General features: G+C 41.1%; 2 protein-coding genes across 6 annotated transcripts in view; one reads left to right on the top strand and one right to left on the bottom strand.

Annotated features, from left to right (window-relative positions):
- Nucleotides 1-10,447, bottom strand: part of ANKS1A (ankyrin repeat and sterile alpha motif domain containing 1A) — a 179,760-nt gene extending 169,313 nt beyond the window's left edge. For all 5 annotated transcript variants that reach the window (XM_049653403.1, XM_049653407.1, XM_049653404.1 and 2 more), the window contains exon 1: nucleotides 10,149-10,447. In XM_049653403.1, coding sequence (XP_049509360.1) covers nucleotides 10,149-10,342 — 194 coding nt within the window. In that variant the 5' untranslated portion in view covers nucleotides 10,343-10,447. The remainder of the gene's footprint in view (nucleotides 1-10,148) is intronic.
- A 184-nt stretch (nucleotides 10,448-10,631) lies between these two features.
- Nucleotides 10,632-19,081, top strand: TAF11 (TATA-box binding protein associated factor 11). The gene is made up of 6 exons (XM_049653411.1): nucleotides 10,632-10,766; nucleotides 11,278-11,970; nucleotides 15,663-15,811; nucleotides 17,255-17,342; nucleotides 17,690-17,786; nucleotides 18,423-19,081. The coding sequence occupies exons 2-6, from the start codon at nucleotides 11,800-11,802 to the stop codon at nucleotides 18,551-18,553; spliced, it is 636 nt and encodes a 211-aa protein (XP_049509368.1). The 5' UTR covers nucleotides 10,632-10,766; nucleotides 11,278-11,799; the 3' UTR covers nucleotides 18,554-19,081.
- Nucleotides 19,082-20,084: the final 1,003 nt, after the last annotated feature.

Raw genomic sequence — 20,084 nt, forward strand, 5'->3', positions numbered from 1 at the left:
TTTGTGTATATTTTGTATATAGCTCCAAACCAAGAAAAGAAATGCACAGATGTCAGAACAGGAACTCAAAATCAGAGCTGTGAATGGGAACTCCCAATGCCTAAATTAGAAATCAACAGTAAGTACAGAGAGAAATGTGCTTAGTATACTTAATAAAAAGTTCAACTCACTCTTCAATGTTTATGTAAAAAGAGTAACACCATGAAACATATTCAGAGTAACAAATAAGACTGAATAAGTAACAAGTCAGCTTAACAGATCTAGATTCTTATCTAGAGTCAGCCCATAAAGCTGGTGGGAAAACACTATTTAAAGTTGGTCTTCCATAAGTACTACCTAAGGAATTTGGTTACTCAAGTCCCTCAAGCATGCTTTTAAAGTCTTTTGGCATCTATAGGGCCATCTATGGCCAGCAGGAAACTTAAAAAGAGAAAAAAGATTGGAAGCTAGCTGAACTAATCTATACTCTCAAGGATTAGAACACTTGATTTGCAAATTGCCAGATGAACCAGCACAAATGGGGGGGGGGGGACTCTGAGTAGAAATATCAGTCAAGTAAAATACACAAACACACACAACACCACTTCATTATAAACCAATTCAACTGCTTTTCATAGTAAAATAAAATTCTTAGTCTAAATATCTCAGAGCACATTTTTAAGAGGTTTTACTGAAGCATAAATATGTTTAAATATATGAGTTCCTAATGATATTTACAAAAAAAAAAAAAAAAACCTCATTAGACACCACTGAAGACTACTAGGAAACCAAATGGATCTGAAAACTGGTAAAGAACAGAAAAGAATCAGGCATTCAACTCATCTTTTGTGAGCAAACTGTATCCCAGGATAACCAAGTAGTTGGTAACAGGAGGTTTCTCTCTAAAAAGTATTCCAGGTAATAAGTGAAGAACGTAAAATAGAAATGAAATATCACCATTTTGCAAACTCTTAATGAAGTCATCGTCTAGGCAGTGATCTTCAATGGCTGCCACCATCACAAGAAAGAAAGACTCAGGACACTTGGGTGGCTCAATCAGCTGAGCATCTGACTTTAGCTCAGGTCATGACCTCCCGGTTCCTGAGTTTGAGCCCCACACTGGGATTGCTGATGTCAGCCTTTCAGCACAGAGCCCGCTTCCCCCTCTCTACCCTTCCCCCACTTGCGTGCTCCAAAAAATAAATAAATATTTAGAAAAAGAAAAAAAGAAAGACTCAACTGAAGGAAGCACACAACACCCCGAGGAAGAAATCCTGTCAAAAAAATTGAACCTGAATCAGATCAAGTCTCTAGATCCAATTTCCAGCTTATAGGCAATACAGGGGACAGATGAACATGTTAAATGACACATCAGAGATGCAATCAGCAAAACCCGGACTATGGGAAATGGGGCAAATGCCCCTTTTCTTTCAAATACACTGGAAAGAAAAATGACAGAGATGAAACCCACAGATTTAAAGAGACTAAAAGATATATCAAATGAATACAAGGTGTTTACAGACTTGAACAAACCAACTGGAAAATACAAAATATTTTAGACAATATGGAAAATTTGAACCCTAACTAAACATTTGATGATTTTAAGGAATTGCCATTTTTTTAGATGTGATAACGGTATTGTGAATATTTTTTAAAGAAATCTTTATCTTTTAAAAATATGTACTTAAGTAATATGATATATAGGCCTCTCTTCAAAATAATTTCGTTGCAGCAGGGGGAGTGGGTGCCTGCGTGGCAGTTAAGCATCTGACTCTTGATTTCAGCTCAGGTCATGATCTCACAGTTGTGAGATCAAGCCCAATGTCAAGCTTTCTGTGCTGGGGATGGAGCTGCTTGAGTTTCTTTCTCTCTCACTCCCTCCCTCCCTCTCCCTCTCTCTCTCTCTCTCTCCCCCTCTGCTCTTCTCCCCTGCTTGCATTCTCTCTCTTCCCTTCTCTCTCTCTCTCTCTCTCAAATAAAATTTAAAATAATAACAATAATAATTTAGTTGTGGGGTGATAAAAAGAAACAAAATTGGCCATAAGCTGATAATTGTTTTATGAGTACATAAGGTATGTGAGGTGTCATTATTTTATTCTCTTGATTTCTGTATGTTTGAAATTTCCCAAAATAAAAGCTAGAACAACAAAAGAAAATGGCTTTTGTCTCATTCTGCTTCAAGCATATTGCTCAATGCATTGTGTGTTATTAATGGCCCTCTTCTAAACATTAGCCTCTGAAGAAGGACCTGAGAGGTCCCAACTTGACCATTAAAAATCCTATGCCTGCACAAAAGTAACTTTCTAAATAGAAGTAGCATTAGCGGCCATAGATCAATACATTACTTCCCAATCAGAAGGACCCAGAAGATGTAACTCTTATTATAAGAGTCGTCAAATACAATTGCATATGTAAGTCTCGTCACAGTTGAATACTCAAACTACATCTACTGTTCTCAGTACATAAAATGTTATAAGCACAAATGTGCACACAATCTTATCTACAAGATTACATATGCCAATGCTGTTCCAACAGCAGAAAACTAAAAACAAACTCCTAACTAATGGCAAAGAAGGGATTCAATAATTACAGTTCATACACACTATGGAATACCACTTACTCATTTAAAATGAGGTTGAAGAGAAAATGAAAGTTGTTTATAATACATTAAGTGAAAATTTGAGGCAAAGTATGTACAAAACAGTGTCATTTCTAGTAAAAAAATTTATTATATATATTTACATATTATATTATATTATATTATATTATATATTTTTTTTGTATAGAAAAAAGACCAAAGAATGTACATGAAAATTGCAACAGCTAACTCTTTTAGGTGGTGGGATTACAGATGATTTTATTTTCTTCTTTGTGCTTTCATGTGTCTGGCAATTTTTCTATACTAAATGTAGAGGTCCATAATCCCTTATTTAGAATTCAGATACCCAAAAATTCCTGAAAATAGATTTTTAAAAGTTACTGGCAAACTTGTTTAGGTGCAAAACCTGCCCTAAACATACTTCATATTTATCCCCTTTAGTGTGAATATTGACAGATGTCACTGCAGGGATACAATGTTTCAGACTGTTGACCCAGATTCCACTAGGGGCTCACTAGGACTCTTCAACAACCCCAAAATTCTGGATACTAAACCCCAATGTCTCAGACAAAACACTGTAGACCTGTATCAGTCTGTACCCTGCCACCATTACCATGTTTAGGCTTCTAAAAATGGGACTCACATTTGAAAAGGTTGGGAGGTCCTGCTATCAATTATTATAACTTTTAAAGCAGCATCAATATAAAATATGTCCTTAACAACAAGATTACCATTCCAGTTTATCAAAGGTGGCAAAGCACTGGGCTCCCATCAGAAGGTTTCAGCAGCCAAGGTTTACCAGGCATTATGTGCCTTCCATATTTTAGCTCACGTGATGCTGCTTCAGGAAGTAGATACTATCCCAGGCCCATTATACATATGAAGACACAGATGCTCAGAGAGGTTATGTAACTTGACTAACTCACAAGGCAGAGTTGGGTCAGAGTCTGACCTTCGGCAGCCATGCTAAGGCCTCGTCAGTTAAGTAATCCACAGGGCAGTTCTGCTTCCTGGATCATCTCCACCATTTTTAATAGCAGTAATAACATCACAAGTAAAGCAGAGACAACTGACTTGTTTTAAAAACTCTTTTTTGATTTGTAAACTAAACAAACTTGATCTACAAATTACTAAGAAAGGATAAATATGAAGCCATAACATATAATTTCTAGTATTACTACCATTAACTCTAACCACACCAAAGTTATTTGAAGATGTTCTACGAATGTAACAATATAATTTTCTATACCACAGAAAATCTCCCAGTAATCTTTTGGAAATCAGTGTGGGGAACATTTTCTGAGGGCTGTCCAGAAGAGACCAAGTTCCTACCCACAGGAGAGCCTGACATTTCCAAGAACAAACTCTCCACTATCTACTTTTGGGGTTTCCTTGGTGTCTCTGGGCTATAAATCCCAGTAATTTACTTTCCCTACTGAAAACTAGGGTAGAAATAGCCTTGACTTCCTTTTGCAAGCCAAATTTCACAGCTGTTGAGGGTGAACAAACCAAGGGGAAAAAAACCTTCAGAAGGGATTTTTCTGGCCAAGGATGCAACTTTCACTGGGACCATAATCTCCCAGGACAAGTGAACATACTGAAGCTGACTGGCTACAAATCAAATTCTTCCAACCACAAGACTGTTTCACTGTTTCCAGTCTCTAATTTTTGTAACTAAGACAGTAAAAACTGAACTTCAATTGGAGAATTCAGAAAAAGGGAGAGATGTCTGACTTTTCAAACTTATGTAAAATTACCTTTTTCTTTTCTTTTTAAAAAATGTTTATTTATTTTTGAGAGACAGAGACAGAGCACAAGCAGGGGAGGGGCAGAGAGAGAGAGAGGGAGATACAGAATCTGAAGCAGGCTCCAGGCTCTGAGCTGTCAACACAGAGCCTAATGCAGGGCTCGAACCCACAAACCGCGAGGTCATGACTTGAGCTGAAGTCAGACGCTTAACCGACTGAGCCACCCAGGTGCCCCTAAATCTTTTTCTACACTTACATGCCCTACTCGTTTAAGATTAGTAACTCTCTAGATTTTTAGGCACAAAATAACCACATAAAATCATAGTCTGCTTTAAAGAAAACAAAAATGTACAGCAATTCCAAAATAAAAGGGCTGCTATCCCAATAAAATCATACTTAAAAGAGGTATATTAAAAAGTTCTTGAGGCGCCTGAGTGGCTCAGTCGGTTAAGCATCTGACTTCGGCTCAGGTCATGATCTCACGGTTCATGAGTTCGAGCCCCGCATCGGGCTCTGTGCTGACAGCTCAGAGCCTGGAGCCCGCTTCAGATTCTGTGTCTCCCTCCGTCTGCTCCTCCGCCGCTTGCACTCTGTCTCTTGCACTATCTCAAAAATAAGCATTTAAAAAAAAAAAGTTCTTTAAAAATCATTTTTAAGGAATTGAAAAGCTTTAGTGTAATATCAAGAAAACTGTTATCCTAATGGATAGTTGTGTTTTGTTGGTTTGTTTTGTTGCGTTCTCTTGGAAAGAACCAGAACTTAGATCACACATGTCCATGAGATCCTGCTTCAGGACCTCACATCAACATCGTAGAATGCTGTTGTCCTCTTAGGATGTTAAAATCATTTGCTCAAATTAGGCATATTCAAAAGAAATCTGGCACTGCAGGAAGGCAGTGAGAGAAAAGCTGTCATGTCATTACAGTTTACAAGCTATACATCCATTCTGGGGAGTGAATGAAGGACCATTTTAATGGGATGGTTTTGTTAAACACTTTTTTTTCTTTTGAGTGTGAATTACTTACATAAATTTAGGAATCTTTCTTAAAAACAATGAATAAGTTGTCATTGTCTTCTGACATTGGAAGAACTTTCTATTGTCCCCAAAGTGGGGTCCATTTTTCAAAAGCTTTCATTCTTCATTCCTTATTTCAAAAAAATTTTTCATATTTTTGGGAAACTCGTGGTGATTTCTGGATAGTCTCCCTCCTCACCTCAAATGGTAGAATAAAAACTAGTTTATAGCTACATTTATTGCTACTGTCTATACATTTTCCGATTTCTCCAGTAAGCCTCCTTGGCTTCTTCTGTTCTTACTCTTCTCATGCTTGAGAAATTAAATATAGAATGTTCCTAAACTATGACACATCTACTCCTCAGTCCTAGCCTTTGGTTTAGTTTCTCTGTGCTTCTGAACCCTCAGGAATGCATTTTACTTTACACCTTTCACATACATCAGTATTTAGCTCAAAACTCAATAAAAGTTTAAGTCGATATATGATTTCTTGTAACATTTTCTTTTTTCAGGCCTTTTTGTCCTTTAGTTGACAGAATTCACTTCTAACCCAAATCTTACGGTCTCTAATAGAATTTGCTTTCCTGGAAATCAACAGTTTCACTAAAAGCATCAACATATCAAACTCTCCGTTCCATGACAATGTGCGTCCAGGGCTGAAAAATACCACGAGTTAAAATGATGTTTAACACAGCGCCTGTCCCAAGCTACCAACTGAAGGCATGCATTTGTTCAACAATCAGAAAAGGAGATACTATTATGTAAAGTAAAATCCATGCCATCCGGAACCACTCTAGGACTAGACATTTCAGATAACTATGCTTTCTAAATAATCTACTTTAAGTAACAAAAATTATATTTGAATCATCTTGGATAAAAAACTAAAATATGTTTTTCCTTCTTTCATTAACATGCTCTATTGCATATAACTTATTTGATGGCTAAGAGTCATAATAAACAGAAATTACAGCACTAAGATCTAGTACAACAATGCTTGGGGCCTATGCAAGTGTGTAGGGCTATGCACATCTATGTTAATAGTCTCAAATTACTGAGGATGGGAAAAGCTAGGATAGATTTTAATCGCTTTTTCTGTCTCTTATTTTGTCAATCAGTCACACAGACAAATCCTACTACTATAAACGCTGGAAACAGACCATGTATCAGGAGAGGGACTGATTTTGATAAAGTACCTATTCTGTGCCAGGTCTGAGATAAACTTTGCAGGGCATGTAGCAATCAGCCTGGCACAAAAGTAGAAAATGGGTAAACACTAGGTAAATGAATAGCACTAATGTGCCTACCTAAGCACGTTCTCTCTTATTTACAGCTTCTAATCTGCCATGACCTGGAAAACACATACCCAAGTGTGAAAGAACACAATTTAAAATATGTCTAGCCTGGTACTTTGCACCTACCAGGGGCAGCATGGCAAAACTATGTGCTGAACTGAGGATGGCGAATAGTGAGCATTTACAATGTGCCAGAAAGTGTGGGAAGTGTCTTACACACATTATCTAAGGTGATACCTATAAAGCAAACAATATTATCCCCATTTTACAGATGGAGAAATTGAGGCTCCAAGTGGTTGAGTAATTTGTAATAAAATCAAGCAGCTAGTCGGTGATGGCAGTACTCTATGAATTCAGGCAGTCTGACTACAGAACAAGTAGTCTTTTTCTTTTTGAGAGAGTGAGAGTGAGATAGAGAGTGAAAGAGAGAATGAGTGGGGGAGGGGCAGAGAGAGAGGGAGACAGAGAATCTGTAACAGGCTCCAGGCTTTGAGCTGTCAGCACGCAGCCCGACGCAGGGATCGAACTCCCGAATGGTGAGATCATGACCTGAGCCGGAAGTCAGATGCTCAACCAACTGAGCCACCCAGGCGCCCCAAGAACAAGTGTTCTTAAGTGTAATACTACACTGCCTCTGAATAAATGTGCAGTAAAGAAGAAAAGGTCAGAAAGACATGAAGTTTATAACAACTTTTTGTTTTCCTAGTAGAAGTTTTTGCTGACTTTCTGATTCTCAGGGATATTCTCAATGGGTGAGGGTTACTGCACGTCAACATTATACTGACAGGCCAGTGCAATAAACTATGAAAGCCAGACAAATAAAGAATGAGCCAGTGAATTACTGCACACTACAGATGATGGGTTCCAAAGAAGTAGAAGCCTGAGAGATCTGTGTGTATTAGGGTCATTAGGGAGGGCTGTAAGAAGTTAAGACCTAAGCCCAAGAAGTGTAAGAGAAAAGCCATGGGGTAAGAGAAGGGGCATTTTGTAGTTTCAGAATCAGCACAAACCCTCTGTGGAAATGGCGGGGGGAGGGGTCGGTTGGGGGGGTTGGTCATAAGTAGATGAACAAACACACATGTGGTTTGGAACATTTATATCCAATGCAGCTGTAAGCTCTTATTCTTGCCAGCTTTACTTGGTCACTCAAACAGCTGGACAAACATAGGTTACAGTTGACAGTACTAGTGGGGGTGGGATATGGCAGCTAATGCAAAGGCTAGATCTAAAGCTACAATTCCCTAGCTCCCATTAAGGGTCCTTGAGGTGTGGAGGGTGGGCATAGGGAACCTACCTCTACGATTTCCAAACCTAAAAAGGGAGGACATGCTGACCTAGGGACTATTTAAATACATAGTATCATTTGCTCAGAGATCTTTCACTAGGTTGAGCCAGAATCACCTCTAATTAATGACACACCCAGTGTAACTATTGGTGCAGATCCTCCCTGCCCCTAAGAATCACAAGGATGAGAGGTTAGGGCAGCTCTTAGGCCATCTACCATCTCTATAAGAGACAGGAGAGCAAGTCAGGAATCAGCTGTCTTACGCAAGGGTGTGGAGACACATCCACACTTCAGGACAGAGACTGAGCTTACTAGCATGAGGCCAAAAGTAAAAACACTGTGGTAAACAAAGATTTCCTAGTCTTGCTTAACTACACGGCAGCTAAATCCTCAGCAAAATGTTAACAGTCTCTGAAGTGTGAGCCTAAGAGCAATTTGACCTGTACTTGGAAAAGGTGGGAGACATGTGCAAGTTTCTCACTTCAGCAGGATATACAAGGGGTTAAGGTATCTTCTGGCAAACCTCCAAATGCTACATTATTCACCTGATTAGAGACTGGCACTTGGAACATGTATGGTCTTTCTCTCATCTCTCAGATATCAGAAGTGCAGAAATATCAAAGTAATCCTGATAAGATTCAAAACCCAATGCATGCATCCAAAGTACGTTTGAGTTGCGAGGCACTGATCTAGGGACTGAGACTATAAACATACAAAGAAAGACTACATCACTCTAAAGGATGGAAATGTACCCATTCATTATTACGTTTTATCATGCCCAAAAACTCAAGACTGCCGGCAGGAAGTTCTTCTAGTGCCCCAGTAGCACCAAACAAGTCTTTTTCCTGCTTCTATGCCTCTGACCATAGCTTGCCAACCTGGAATGGTCTCACTGTACGTCACCTATCTATATCCTCACATCCTTCAAAGCCACCTGAAGTCCTCCTTCCTAGAAGTCATAATCTCCATCTCATCCCCTAAGTTCTGTCTCCTTTTGCTGAACTACTAACAATCACAGCGAGTACAACCATCACTCTATTTAGAAATTTGTCATCCTCTAATCGATAACTTTTATTCATTCAATGAATCCTAGGTACCAACTGTGCGACAGCATTGCCCTAGGGACTGGAGAAACTGCGGCAAACAGCACTGGTTTTAACCTCCCAAAAAAGAACTCATGGGGAGAGTTCTCCTATGCCGCTTTTGAAAATCTTCTGTGTAGACCTGGGTCTGTACTCAGTGCTTCATACCTAACAATTTATTAGAGCCCTGGGCTTCTTTGGTCCAAACTCACTCAAACTGAAGTTACAAAAACCAATGGGGAACAAAAGCCAACGAAGCCATTTCTAAATGAACTTCCACTTCGTAAAAACCTCAAAAGAACAAGGAAGGAAAAGAAAACAGGCTATGAAAGTGCTGCTGAACCAACACATTTTACTCACACTGACAAAGTACCTCCAATCCCCCCTCCAAGCCACACAAAAGTGACCTTTCTCTCTCCATCCTTACCAGCTCCGGATTCAAGTGTTTATTTTAACAACAGATCTCAGAAAAGTTTAAAGCACCCCTAAGTTTCCTAAACAGATCTTCCTAAAGCTTTGTTTCTTGATGAGTAACCCCCTTGATGAATCTCGCATATGCCACTTAAGAGACTGATCCAATGAGGCTCCCGACAACGAACTAGAATTTGAGCTGCAAGCACAAGAGGGGCTAAAAGAACACCACTCTGAACGTGATAAATCCAGACACAATTTTAGTATCAACAACAAAAGCCAGGTCCTGCGGAGCAGGGTGGAAGGTTCCAAGTTCCCAAAAGAAGGGAGCCAAGAGAATTTCCTCCGGGGGGAGCGGTGGGATTCTGCAAGGCGTGGGAGTTTCTGCATGAGGTGAGGGAGATTTCAAATAAATATTTCTCTGCTCTAAAGTAGCTTGTGAGATACGACAGCTGGCACCCGAGAGCGGGCGAGGGTGAAGCCGGGCTGTGCCATGCGGCGGAGGCTGCCACCCGGGCACTCCCACCATTCTCCGCAGCCGGGTCAGGATATGAGAGCCCGGCGCCGCGCGGACCTGCACGGGCGCTCCTGGCCCCGTGGGCCGCCGGTCCTCGACCCTGGCACCCAGCAAAGCCACCCGCCCGGGTCTCAGGCGCCCCGACCTCTCAGGAGCCCCAGGAGACGGGCGGGGGAGAGGGGATCTCCAGCCAGCCGTCCGGCCCCGGCGCGTTACCCACCTGAGCAGACTGGAGAGGGGATGGCTCGAGGACCCGAGGCCGCCGCCGCCGCCGCCGCCGCTGCTCCCGGAGGAGCCGCCGCCGCCGCCGCCGCCCCCGAAGCCTGAGGAGAGCCGCTTCCCGGACAGCAGCTTCTCCACGGCCGGGAGGTGCCCGGTGCGGGCCGCCTCCAGCAGCTCCTGCTCCTTCCCCATCCCCAGGGCCACCGCCCCCTGGACCCCCTTCCCGGGGCCGCAGCCGAGCCTGCTCCGGCTCCCAAACTTTCCGTCTCCGGGCAACGCACCCCCCAAACCGGCCGGGGACACCACCCCCCTCCCCCCCGCCTTTTCTGCCCAGGAGCGCGTCACTTCCGGGATCTGGCGTCACGCGTCACCGCGCCCCCGCGCCCCGCCCCCTTGCCCACCTAGCTGGGCGGGGCTCGGCCGGCGGGCGCAGGTGGCTTTGGTCTGCTGGAAGCCGACCGGTTTGTGTCGGGATAGGCCTCCAAGGGCAAGAGGAAAGCGCCTGATAGATACCCGCTGTACAGGTGTTAGGGAACAAATGGGGCCCACCTGTATGCGCCTCCCGACGTGCGCTTCCTCCCCAAAGGTTTTGGGAGCCCACAGGACAGGAAATACGGTAATTCACCCAAGCAGCGTAGAAACAAAGAGAGAAATACGGTAACGCGCACCTACATTTCCAAGTTCATTCTTTCGGCACGCATAAGTTAAATATGTGATGGATGTTGGGACCTAGTGATACAGAGGTGAATAAAATGGCCTGCTCCGCACCTCAATGAGGGAAGAGAGGAAATTTTTAAAATACAAATATCTCTTCTTCATGGTCCCAATCTCTGAAAAGGCTCGTTAAAGTGAAACATGCAAAGACAAGACCTCCCTTCCCAGTAGAATTTGTTTCCTCTTACTTTTTGATGAAATTAACCGAACTGACATAAGAAGTCAAGTTTGTGAAACCGACCTGGATAGTGAGTACCGGTGAATTGGAAAAATCATTTAATTGGGTAGAAAGTATATATTGTCTTTGCTACTGGAACTGTTCCTACCTCTAATTAGGCGCTCAACAAATGTGGAGTGAATCGATGGGTTGGATCAATTCTGTTCAAGTTATATGACTTTTTTTTTTTTTTTAGGTGCTTGAGGAACCGAAAAGAAATGGCAATTCACACAGGCCCACGGCCCCTCCCCAATTAAAATGTACGAGGTTGAGTCCCTGCCTAAAACTTTACCAGGCAGCCACATCCCAAGGCATTGGCGTACAACGGAAAAGAGTCTTCTACCGTCCCCAAACTTTACTCTGAGGAAAATGGATTAGGGAGTTAACCACGTTTTTAGGAAGGCAGCATGGAGGGGGAAAAACGTCCTTCAGGAAATAACACAGCTCTCCTTTACAAATGCTGATTTCCCAGAGTGGGAAACCCACAAACTGATTTCCGTACCCTCAATTTTCCGTCTCCAACAGCCACCAAATCAGTTAAAACGGAGCTCTTGAAGTTCCCTACGCGTGCCTTAAAATGATCCCTCCGAGGAGCGGTAGGGGTGACGTCATCGTAGCGCGACGCTAGGAAGTAAGCTTCTTGGCTGCTCTGACTCCGTCAGTCCCGAGCTCCAGAACCTGACAGGACTGCGGTCTCGCCCTTCTTTTTCTTGCTGCTATGGATAATGCCTGCGAGTCGCCCCCGGAAAAAGGTGGAGAGACGGGGGAGTCAGAAGAAACGGCTGCTGCTCCCGGGGGCCCAGGGGCTACCGACACAGACGGAATCCCAGAAGAAACTGATGGGGACGGAGATGCGGATTTGAAAGAAGCTGCGGCGGAGGAAGGCGAGGTAGGGAGACATGTGTGGATGAGGTCAGAGGAGTACTCCGAGATTGTGTTAACAGAGCTTGCTCGACCGGCTTCCTGGTTGGCCCCTGCCAAGCCCAGATAACTCGAACTCACCATGACTCCCTCTAGATCTGCCAAGATGTGTGCGGAGAGGGAGGAGACAAAACTGTAGTGCTGGTTCGGTTCCAGAGCCCCAGGCTCTGGGTTAATACTTTTAATCCCCGCTCCTAGATATTAAGGCTACTTCTAAGAGATTTTTTTAAAAATTTTAGGCAAATTCTACCCCTAACGTGGGGCTGTACCTCAGGACCCTGAGATGAAGAGTCCCATGCTTTTCAGGAGGGGCTACTCAGGCGCCCCTAAGGGAATTTTACATAGCCTCTTGGTTTTCCTGGTGAGGAAATTGGGATCTGATGTCACAGACAGTGCAAGAGCTAGAACCCAGGATTCCTCGTATCCCTTTGACCGAAATATGGTTTCTCCTAGATGTTGCTCAAGCATAACTGTCATACGCCGCAGAGCCGTTAAAGGGAGACTTGGAGTTACTGGTTCAGTCATGTTTTTACCCTCGTGGGACATTTAACTACGACCAGTGACCTGGGTGTCAATGTCCAAGGGACTCTATAGCATAAACACACCAAACCCCAAGAGCTCAGCAGTGTTGCCTAACTGAGCATCAGTCAGGGGACTAGAATCTCAGCGTGCTCTGGCTTCCATTTCTAGAGATGGAATCTTGGAGTCTTAGAACTTCCTAGGGACTTAAACAGATCATGGGGAGGACACTGCATTAGATAGAAACAGCCTTTCAGAGAATTAGGTTGCATCAAAATATATAAAGTAAGAACTTTTAGAAAAATGTGGGAGCACCTGGTTGGCTCAGTTGGTTGAGCATGGGACACTTCATTTCAGCTCAGGTCATGTTCTCACGGGTTCCTGAGTTCAAGCCCTGCATTGGGCTCTGCGCTGTCAGCAAGGCTCCAGCTTGGGATTTCTCTCTCTCTGCCGCTCCACACCTCGTGCTCACATGCTCTCTCGCTCTCTCAAAAAATAAGCATTTAAAAAAAATGTGATGAAACTTTTTAAAGAAGGAACCTTTAAAAAAGATCTGAAGGACATAGAGGGTTTGAATAATAATTGGTTCAGTCCAATAAAGAGCTCACTACATACAGAAATTTGCACCCAACAGGAGATACATTTTTTTTGATACTTCTGACTGAAACACTGTTGTTTTTTTTTAATGTTTATTTATTTTTGAGAGAGAGAGAGAGAGAGCACGACCGGCTGGGGGGGGGGGGGGTTGAAGAGAGAGAGGGAGACACAGAATCCGAAGCAGTCACCAGGCTCAGAGCTTCAGAGCCTGACGCAGGGCTCAAACCCACGAGCCGTGAGATCGTGACCTGAGCCAAAGTCGGACATTTAACGGACTGAGCCACCCAGGCGCCCCAAACTGAAACACTTTTAAAAATTGATCATATACCAGGGGTACCTGGGTGGCTGGTTGGTTAAGCTTCCAACTCTTGACTTCCGCTCAGGTCATGATCTCAGGGTTTGTGACATGGAGCCAAGGCTGGGCTCCCTGCTGACAGCACGGAGTCTGCTTGGGATTCTCAGTCTCCTGTCTCCCTCTTTCTCTGCCCTTCCCCCCACTCGCGTGCACGCACATGCGCGCTTTCACTTTCTCTCTCTTTTTCTCTCTCTCTCTTTGCCCGTCAAAAAATAAACCTTTTTTAAAGTTAATTTAAATTAAATTAACTTTAAAGATTGATCATATACCATACCACAAAGAAAAACCCAAATTCTTAAAAGCGGAAATCAAAACAGGGCGCATCCTATTAGCACAGTGCAATAAATATGAAATTAACAACAAAAAGCTTCTCCCAACTGCCACTCCCCCCAAATAAACTAACCCCTGGACATTTTAAACTGTTTTTTAAATAGCCCTTAGATTAAATTAACAAAGAGAACACTACATCATATCATACGGGCCTTGACCAAAACCGTATTTAAAGAAAAATTCATAGCTTTACATATTTGTATTAACAAACAGGAGATGCTGAAAATAAGCACCCAACTCAAGAAACCAGAAAAAGAACAGAATAAACCAGAAATATTTGATGTTCAAATTTAGGCCAAATAAATTTTAAAATCCAAGAAAAATGACTCATTTTTTTTTTTAATTTTTTTAATTTTTTTTTTTTTTCAACGTTTATTTTTATTTTTGGGACAGAGAGAGACAGAGCATGAACGGGGGAGGGGAGAGAGAGAGGGAGACACAGAATCGGAAACAGGCTCCAGGCTCTTAGCCATCAGCCCAGAGCCTGACGCGGGGCTCGAACTCACGGACCGCGAGATCGTGACCTGGCTGAAGTCGGACGCTTAACCGACTGCGCCACCCAGGCGCCCCAAAATGACTCATTTTTAAGGAAAATATAAATCACCAAAATTCAAGCACATAGAGGTTAGAAAACTTGTCTAAATAGGTAACTAGAGAAGAAATTGAAAAGTTTTTTAAAGATACACTATCTTCACTTTTACCTACCCCCTTATATTCCTCTATGGGTTTATGTGAGTTCCTCTTTAAGAAAAACAGAGGTTAAATCCCATTAATGAAGTTTGTTGTCTTTTGATTGTATATTAAGTTGGAGGGGATGAAGTTTGGATTTGAATTATTATTAAACATCTAGCATGAGTAAACCTATGTTAAATGCTTATGTGGGAAGAGAAATAAGAGACAAACCTATCTTCAAAAAGTTCACATTCTAGCAGTGAGAAACATTTGCGTGATACAGTAGAATTGAAAGATAGGAAGAAAAGAGCATTATGTGTGGGAGAAACTCACTTAAAAGTTCCGAATCCATGGGGCGCCTGGGTGGCTCAGTCAGTTGAGCTTCTGATTCTTGGGTTCCACTCAGGTTATGACTTCATGGTTCATGAGCTGGAGTCCACGTTGGGCTGTGTGCTGTCAGTGTGGAACCTGCTTGGGATTCTCTCTCTCTCTCTGTCTCTCTCTCTCTCTCTCTCTCTCTCTGTCTCTCTCTCTCAAAATAAATAAATAAGCTTTAAAAATATATATTAAAAAACAAAAGTTCCAAATCCAGGGCCAACTAGCTCGCTCAGTTGATAGAACCTACAACTCTTGATCTCAGGGTCATGAGTTCGAGCCCCATGCTGGAGGTAGAGGTTACTTTAAAAAAAAAAAAAAAATTATTAAAAGTTACAAATCCAAAGAAACACTGTTTTGATGAGAGGGTGCCTCCTTTTTAATATTCTTTCAAGATGGAATCATCAACAATAAAGAGATGTATAGATTTAGAGGCAGAAGAGCTGGCTGGATGGAGAGGCCTTTTCTGACATCCCCTCTAAAGGATGAGGTCAGGAAAGTGGGCTCAATGCGGGAGAGTGGTTATCATGATCCTTGGCACTTCATTTCCTTTGTAAACATACTAGAGCTAGGATCATATAGCTAAACTGGAAAGTTGGATTCTTTGGCTGGTTTTCTTTTCACAGCTAGGCTATAAACTTCTTTAGGACAGAGAGTGTATCTTAACGCATGATGGTACAGCCAGTGCTTGGAACCAAAAAAACTATTGAATAATGGATTTGTTGTGCTGTAAAGAGAACGAGGTCTTACCTTCTTCCCCAAGTCTGGAAAGTAGGCCAAATATATAATAGGGTTTCTTTTCATCTTCTCAGCTGAAGAGTCAGGATATCTCAGATTTAACAGCAGTTGAAAGGGAAGACTCATCTTTACTTACTCCTGCAGCCAAAAAAATGAAAATAGATACCAAAGAAAAGAAAGAGAAGAAGCAAAAAGTGGATGAAGATGAGATTCAAAAGATGCAGTAAGTTACTTTCTGATTTTTTTTCCCCATTTCAAGTCTCTAACTTGACCGTACAAAGTCAATAAATTTGGGGAGCCTGTAATTTTTTTCCCTTTTTTATACTCAAAAGAAAGTAAAGCAAATAATACTTTATGTAACATTTTAGGAAATATAAATAAATAAAAAGAAAAAAATATCCTCTTGTCACCAGAAATAAACACTGTTAGTATTTTGAGGTATAGTCTCCAAGGTATTTTCTATACATGTATATCCAGAAATAAATTTTTTCAAACATGTTACTGTTTGTGACCTGTTTTTCACATTGTATATGGTGAATGTTTTCCATGTCAGTAATTATACATAGGTCATAACTTTTTTAATGGGCTCATTGCAAATTTATCAGAGAATACAGAAAAATAGAAAAAATAATTACCCATAATCCCACCACCCACAGTTAACCCTGGGTATGGATTAGGTTATATACTTTTTCAGATTTTGTTTTAAATGTTTTAAATATTTATAGCTAAATACTTTCTTGTAAATCTGCCTGTAAATTATCAATTTCAGTGGGTGCATTGTATTCCATTATGTAGATGAATGATCATTTAACCAATACCTGTAGTTCTTTTTCTTCTTTTGACATTATTATGATTGAGCATCTTTGAGCCCATCTTTGCATACTTGTCCATTTAGTTCCTAAATAAATCCCCAAGGAGTGAATTGCCAGTTCAAACAGTCTGAATGTTTTCAAAGACTCTTCATACACATTTCCAAATTTTTCTCCAGAAAGGTGGTTGCACTTCACACTCTACCAGCATGTATAAGTTTGTGTCCTCCCATTCTTACTAATACCATTCTTTATAATGCTCATCTGTCTGATTCACGAAAAATGTTATCTTATTTTAGTTTATCATTTTAATTTCTTTAGTTAATAGTGAAGGTTAACTTTTTTTCCTCTGTGTTGGTCATCGGTATTTTTGTAACTTGCCTATTCATGTCCTTTGCTTATTTTCAAAATCGCTATCTTTTATTTATTGGAAAGCATTAAGAGCATAAACCCTTCTCCATATATTTTACAAATATTTTCCCCCAAGTCTGTTAATGTCAAAAACTAGTGGTTTGAATATAAATTTATGTATCAAATTTTTACCATCAATGTGAAATGTAATAAGGTAGAGTTAGGGGTAGAGAGAGCCTAGTGCTGAAAACATAATCTATATAGTGACCCAACATTGTAGTTTAAGTTTTTGTTGTTAATGAAGTAGAAACGAAGTTGTATGTCATTTTCTCTCAAGTTTCTAAAGAGTAAAAATGCTTTGTCTTCATTCCTTGTAAGCACCAAGCTTAATGCTATTGACCCCTCGAAAATTCATTTTCTAATTGTCTGAGACTTTTATTGATGTGATAATATACCTTAAACATTTGTTGTTGTAAGCCAACTTAATTATCTGAATCTTTGTCTAGAATCCTGGTTTCTTCTTTTTCTGAGGAGCAACTGAACCGTTATGAGATGTACCGCCGGTCAGCGTTCCCTAAGGCAGCCATTAAAAGGGTAAGGATGGGCTACCACACTTCATTTCCATCAGATATGAGAGTTGAACTAGACACAAGAACTGTGTCCACCTCATTTTGAATGAGGTGCTAGTCAAGTTGGTGGATCATTCACACAGGAAAACAAAAATAAAATGCCTCTCGATTATCAATTGGAGTTTTGTATTCTGGGGATAAGGTCTAAACATAGAGAATGAGTTGCTGTACACCTGAATCTTTGTCTTAATAGTCTTAATTTCAGTATCCAGCCTTTAGTAAAAACCTTTTTAGTACAAAACTCTTAAGGGTACCATATTCTTAAAAGCAGTCCTTGACTTTCTTAATCATAGTCTTTGTTCTTCTTTCAAGCTGATCCAGTCCATCACTGGCACCTCTGTGTCTCAGAATGTTGTTATTGCTATGTCTGGCATTTCCAAGGTTTTCGTCGGGGAGGTGGTAGAAGAAGGTAAGTGTTGTTGATAGCATGTACAGGATTGAACCTCTGGTGGTCTTAACTTTCAAGAATATCTATGCTAGGGGACCTAATAAAGTACCTGTGGGTGTTTCCATTTGCACTAGAAGTTGACCAAGTGGGGCACTTTGTATTCAGGAGAGCATGACCATTATTCCTCAAAAGTTTTAATACTGGGACTCAAGGAAGCATCTGGGAAATCTTTCCAGATTCCTGTCCTCAGTCCAGGGCGACAGAAGCCTACTTCGTATTTTTCCCCAATGGAGTTTGCTCATTTCTGTTGCCAAATTAAAGACCTAAGATAAGCTATCACTGGGGGCTGACCAGTGTGGTATGATGAGGAGTTGTCGAATCCTGGGAACTGTCCTCTATCCATCAAAGAAAGAACCTTGGCTGAGTGTATTGCTGGTCTCCAGTCAGTGAAATGTTTTATTTTTTTAAGTAGAAGATTATATATTACACTAAAGCTAACGTGATAGGTTTTATAGCATTCTCTTAAGAAGGGAAAATGTCTTGGTTTATTTCCTTAGCAAGCTTAAGAAGGGTTAATGAGAATTATAGGATTCAAATGGATTATGTGATTAATGAGTCCTGTGTGACCATGAAACTTTCTTCTTATCTTCTGTCTAGCACTGGATGTGTGTGAGAAGTGGGGAGAGATGCCACCACTACAACCCAAACATATGAGGGAGGCTGTTCGGAGGTTAAAGTCGAAGGGGCAGATCCCCAACTCAAAGCACAAAAAAATCATCTTCTTCTAGACTGAAGCCTAGAAAGGCCTGGTACTGAAGGAAGGAGTACCGGTTCCAGACTTCCTACTGCATGAGACTTTTGCACAGGTGCTTTAGTCCTCTAAGGATTCCATGATGATTTTAATGTTTCTCAGAACTCTGATATTCATCACATCTAAAAGGCATGCAGCCTGTTTCATACTTGCCTTGACTAAATATTGGCACCTCTTTGGACATTCTGAGGCATTTAACTATTTCTTGGCTAGTTGGAAGAAGAAAGGTACATGGGCCTTAAGCGTCTTCCAGACAGAGAAGCTGCTTTCAGAAAGTCTTTCCAAGAAAGCTTTGATGGTTTCACATTGAAGCATGAAGTTGCTATGATTTAGGTTGTTTCTTCCATCTGGTTTTAAGTAGATGAAACAACCAGAAACTTTGACTTGTGATACTCTACCATGAAGAACACAGTGATGGGAGGAGTAGTGGAAAAGTTTATCCCTGTACACATGTAAAGTTCCCTATGGATCTTGGTGAGTGATCATTAAACTGTTTTCCAACTTGCCTTATGTGTATTCATTTTCTGTCTAGCTGGTTGGAATGGGGAGAAGTTCATCATTATTTTTTGGTGTCAGAGTAAAACTGGTCTTTGGCTTTTTTTGAAAATTTGAGCCCTTCCCATTTTCTACTAGAACCATTTAAAATTTTCTCAAGAGTACTTAAAACACTTAAAAAATAATGTAAAAGCCCGTATGTTTCAGGTTCCTATAAACAGATAAACCACAACCAATGTTTAGTAAGTTTAATTTGCTTTTTTCAGGTGGTTCACAGAACCAGTACACTCAAGGTTTGATTAGATAATGCAACATTAAAATTTCCCAATACTGACCAGTATTCCAGTTCATCAGATACATTCTCATTGTTTTCCTCAAAGAGAGGGGAATGGAGTGACCTTTTATTGACAGTGATTAGCAGTAATAAGGCTACTGTATATAATTGGCAATCCCCAAGAATCCTTTCCTCTATCATTCAGTTTCATAGGGAGAAGAGTTTTGAAGCTGTTCTCTTTTGAAGCTTTCCTGAGCATGTCTTAAAAGATTCCAATTCTGTTCAGCACCCTGATGGGGGGGGAGTGGGGAGAAACAGTTTGGACTCACAAAGTTGAGCAAATCTTTTATATCTTACACTAAAACCCATGGCTTTAAACATATATTTAGCCAGTGAAGAAGACACATCACATTTGGGGCATTCCACAAAGAAATGCTGTAAGACTCAGGCTAAATCTTGACCAAAAACTAATAAACTGGGGGAAGGAAGAAAAAGCAAATAGTCTCTCAGCTCCAACAGGAATTTTTTTTAACGGTTATAGGAACTATAGCTATTTCAATTTGAGATATTAGATAAGGCTGAAACTTATAAACAACAAGGGAGAAAGATCACATCCCAAGCCTGGCCATTTAACAAAGCCTCACCGTTTAAGGTTCTCCCAGAGTGCGTCTTCCTTGTGTCTGTTGTAAGAGATGGGGAAAATAATCCCCCCTCAACAATAGCTACTAACTACTATCCA

The sequence above is a fragment of the Panthera uncia genome (assembly GCF_023721935.1).
Source record: "Panthera uncia isolate 11264 chromosome B2 unlocalized genomic scaffold, Puncia_PCG_1.0 HiC_scaffold_24, whole genome shotgun sequence".
Taxonomy (NCBI): Eukaryota; Metazoa; Chordata; class Mammalia; order Carnivora; family Felidae; genus Panthera; species Panthera uncia.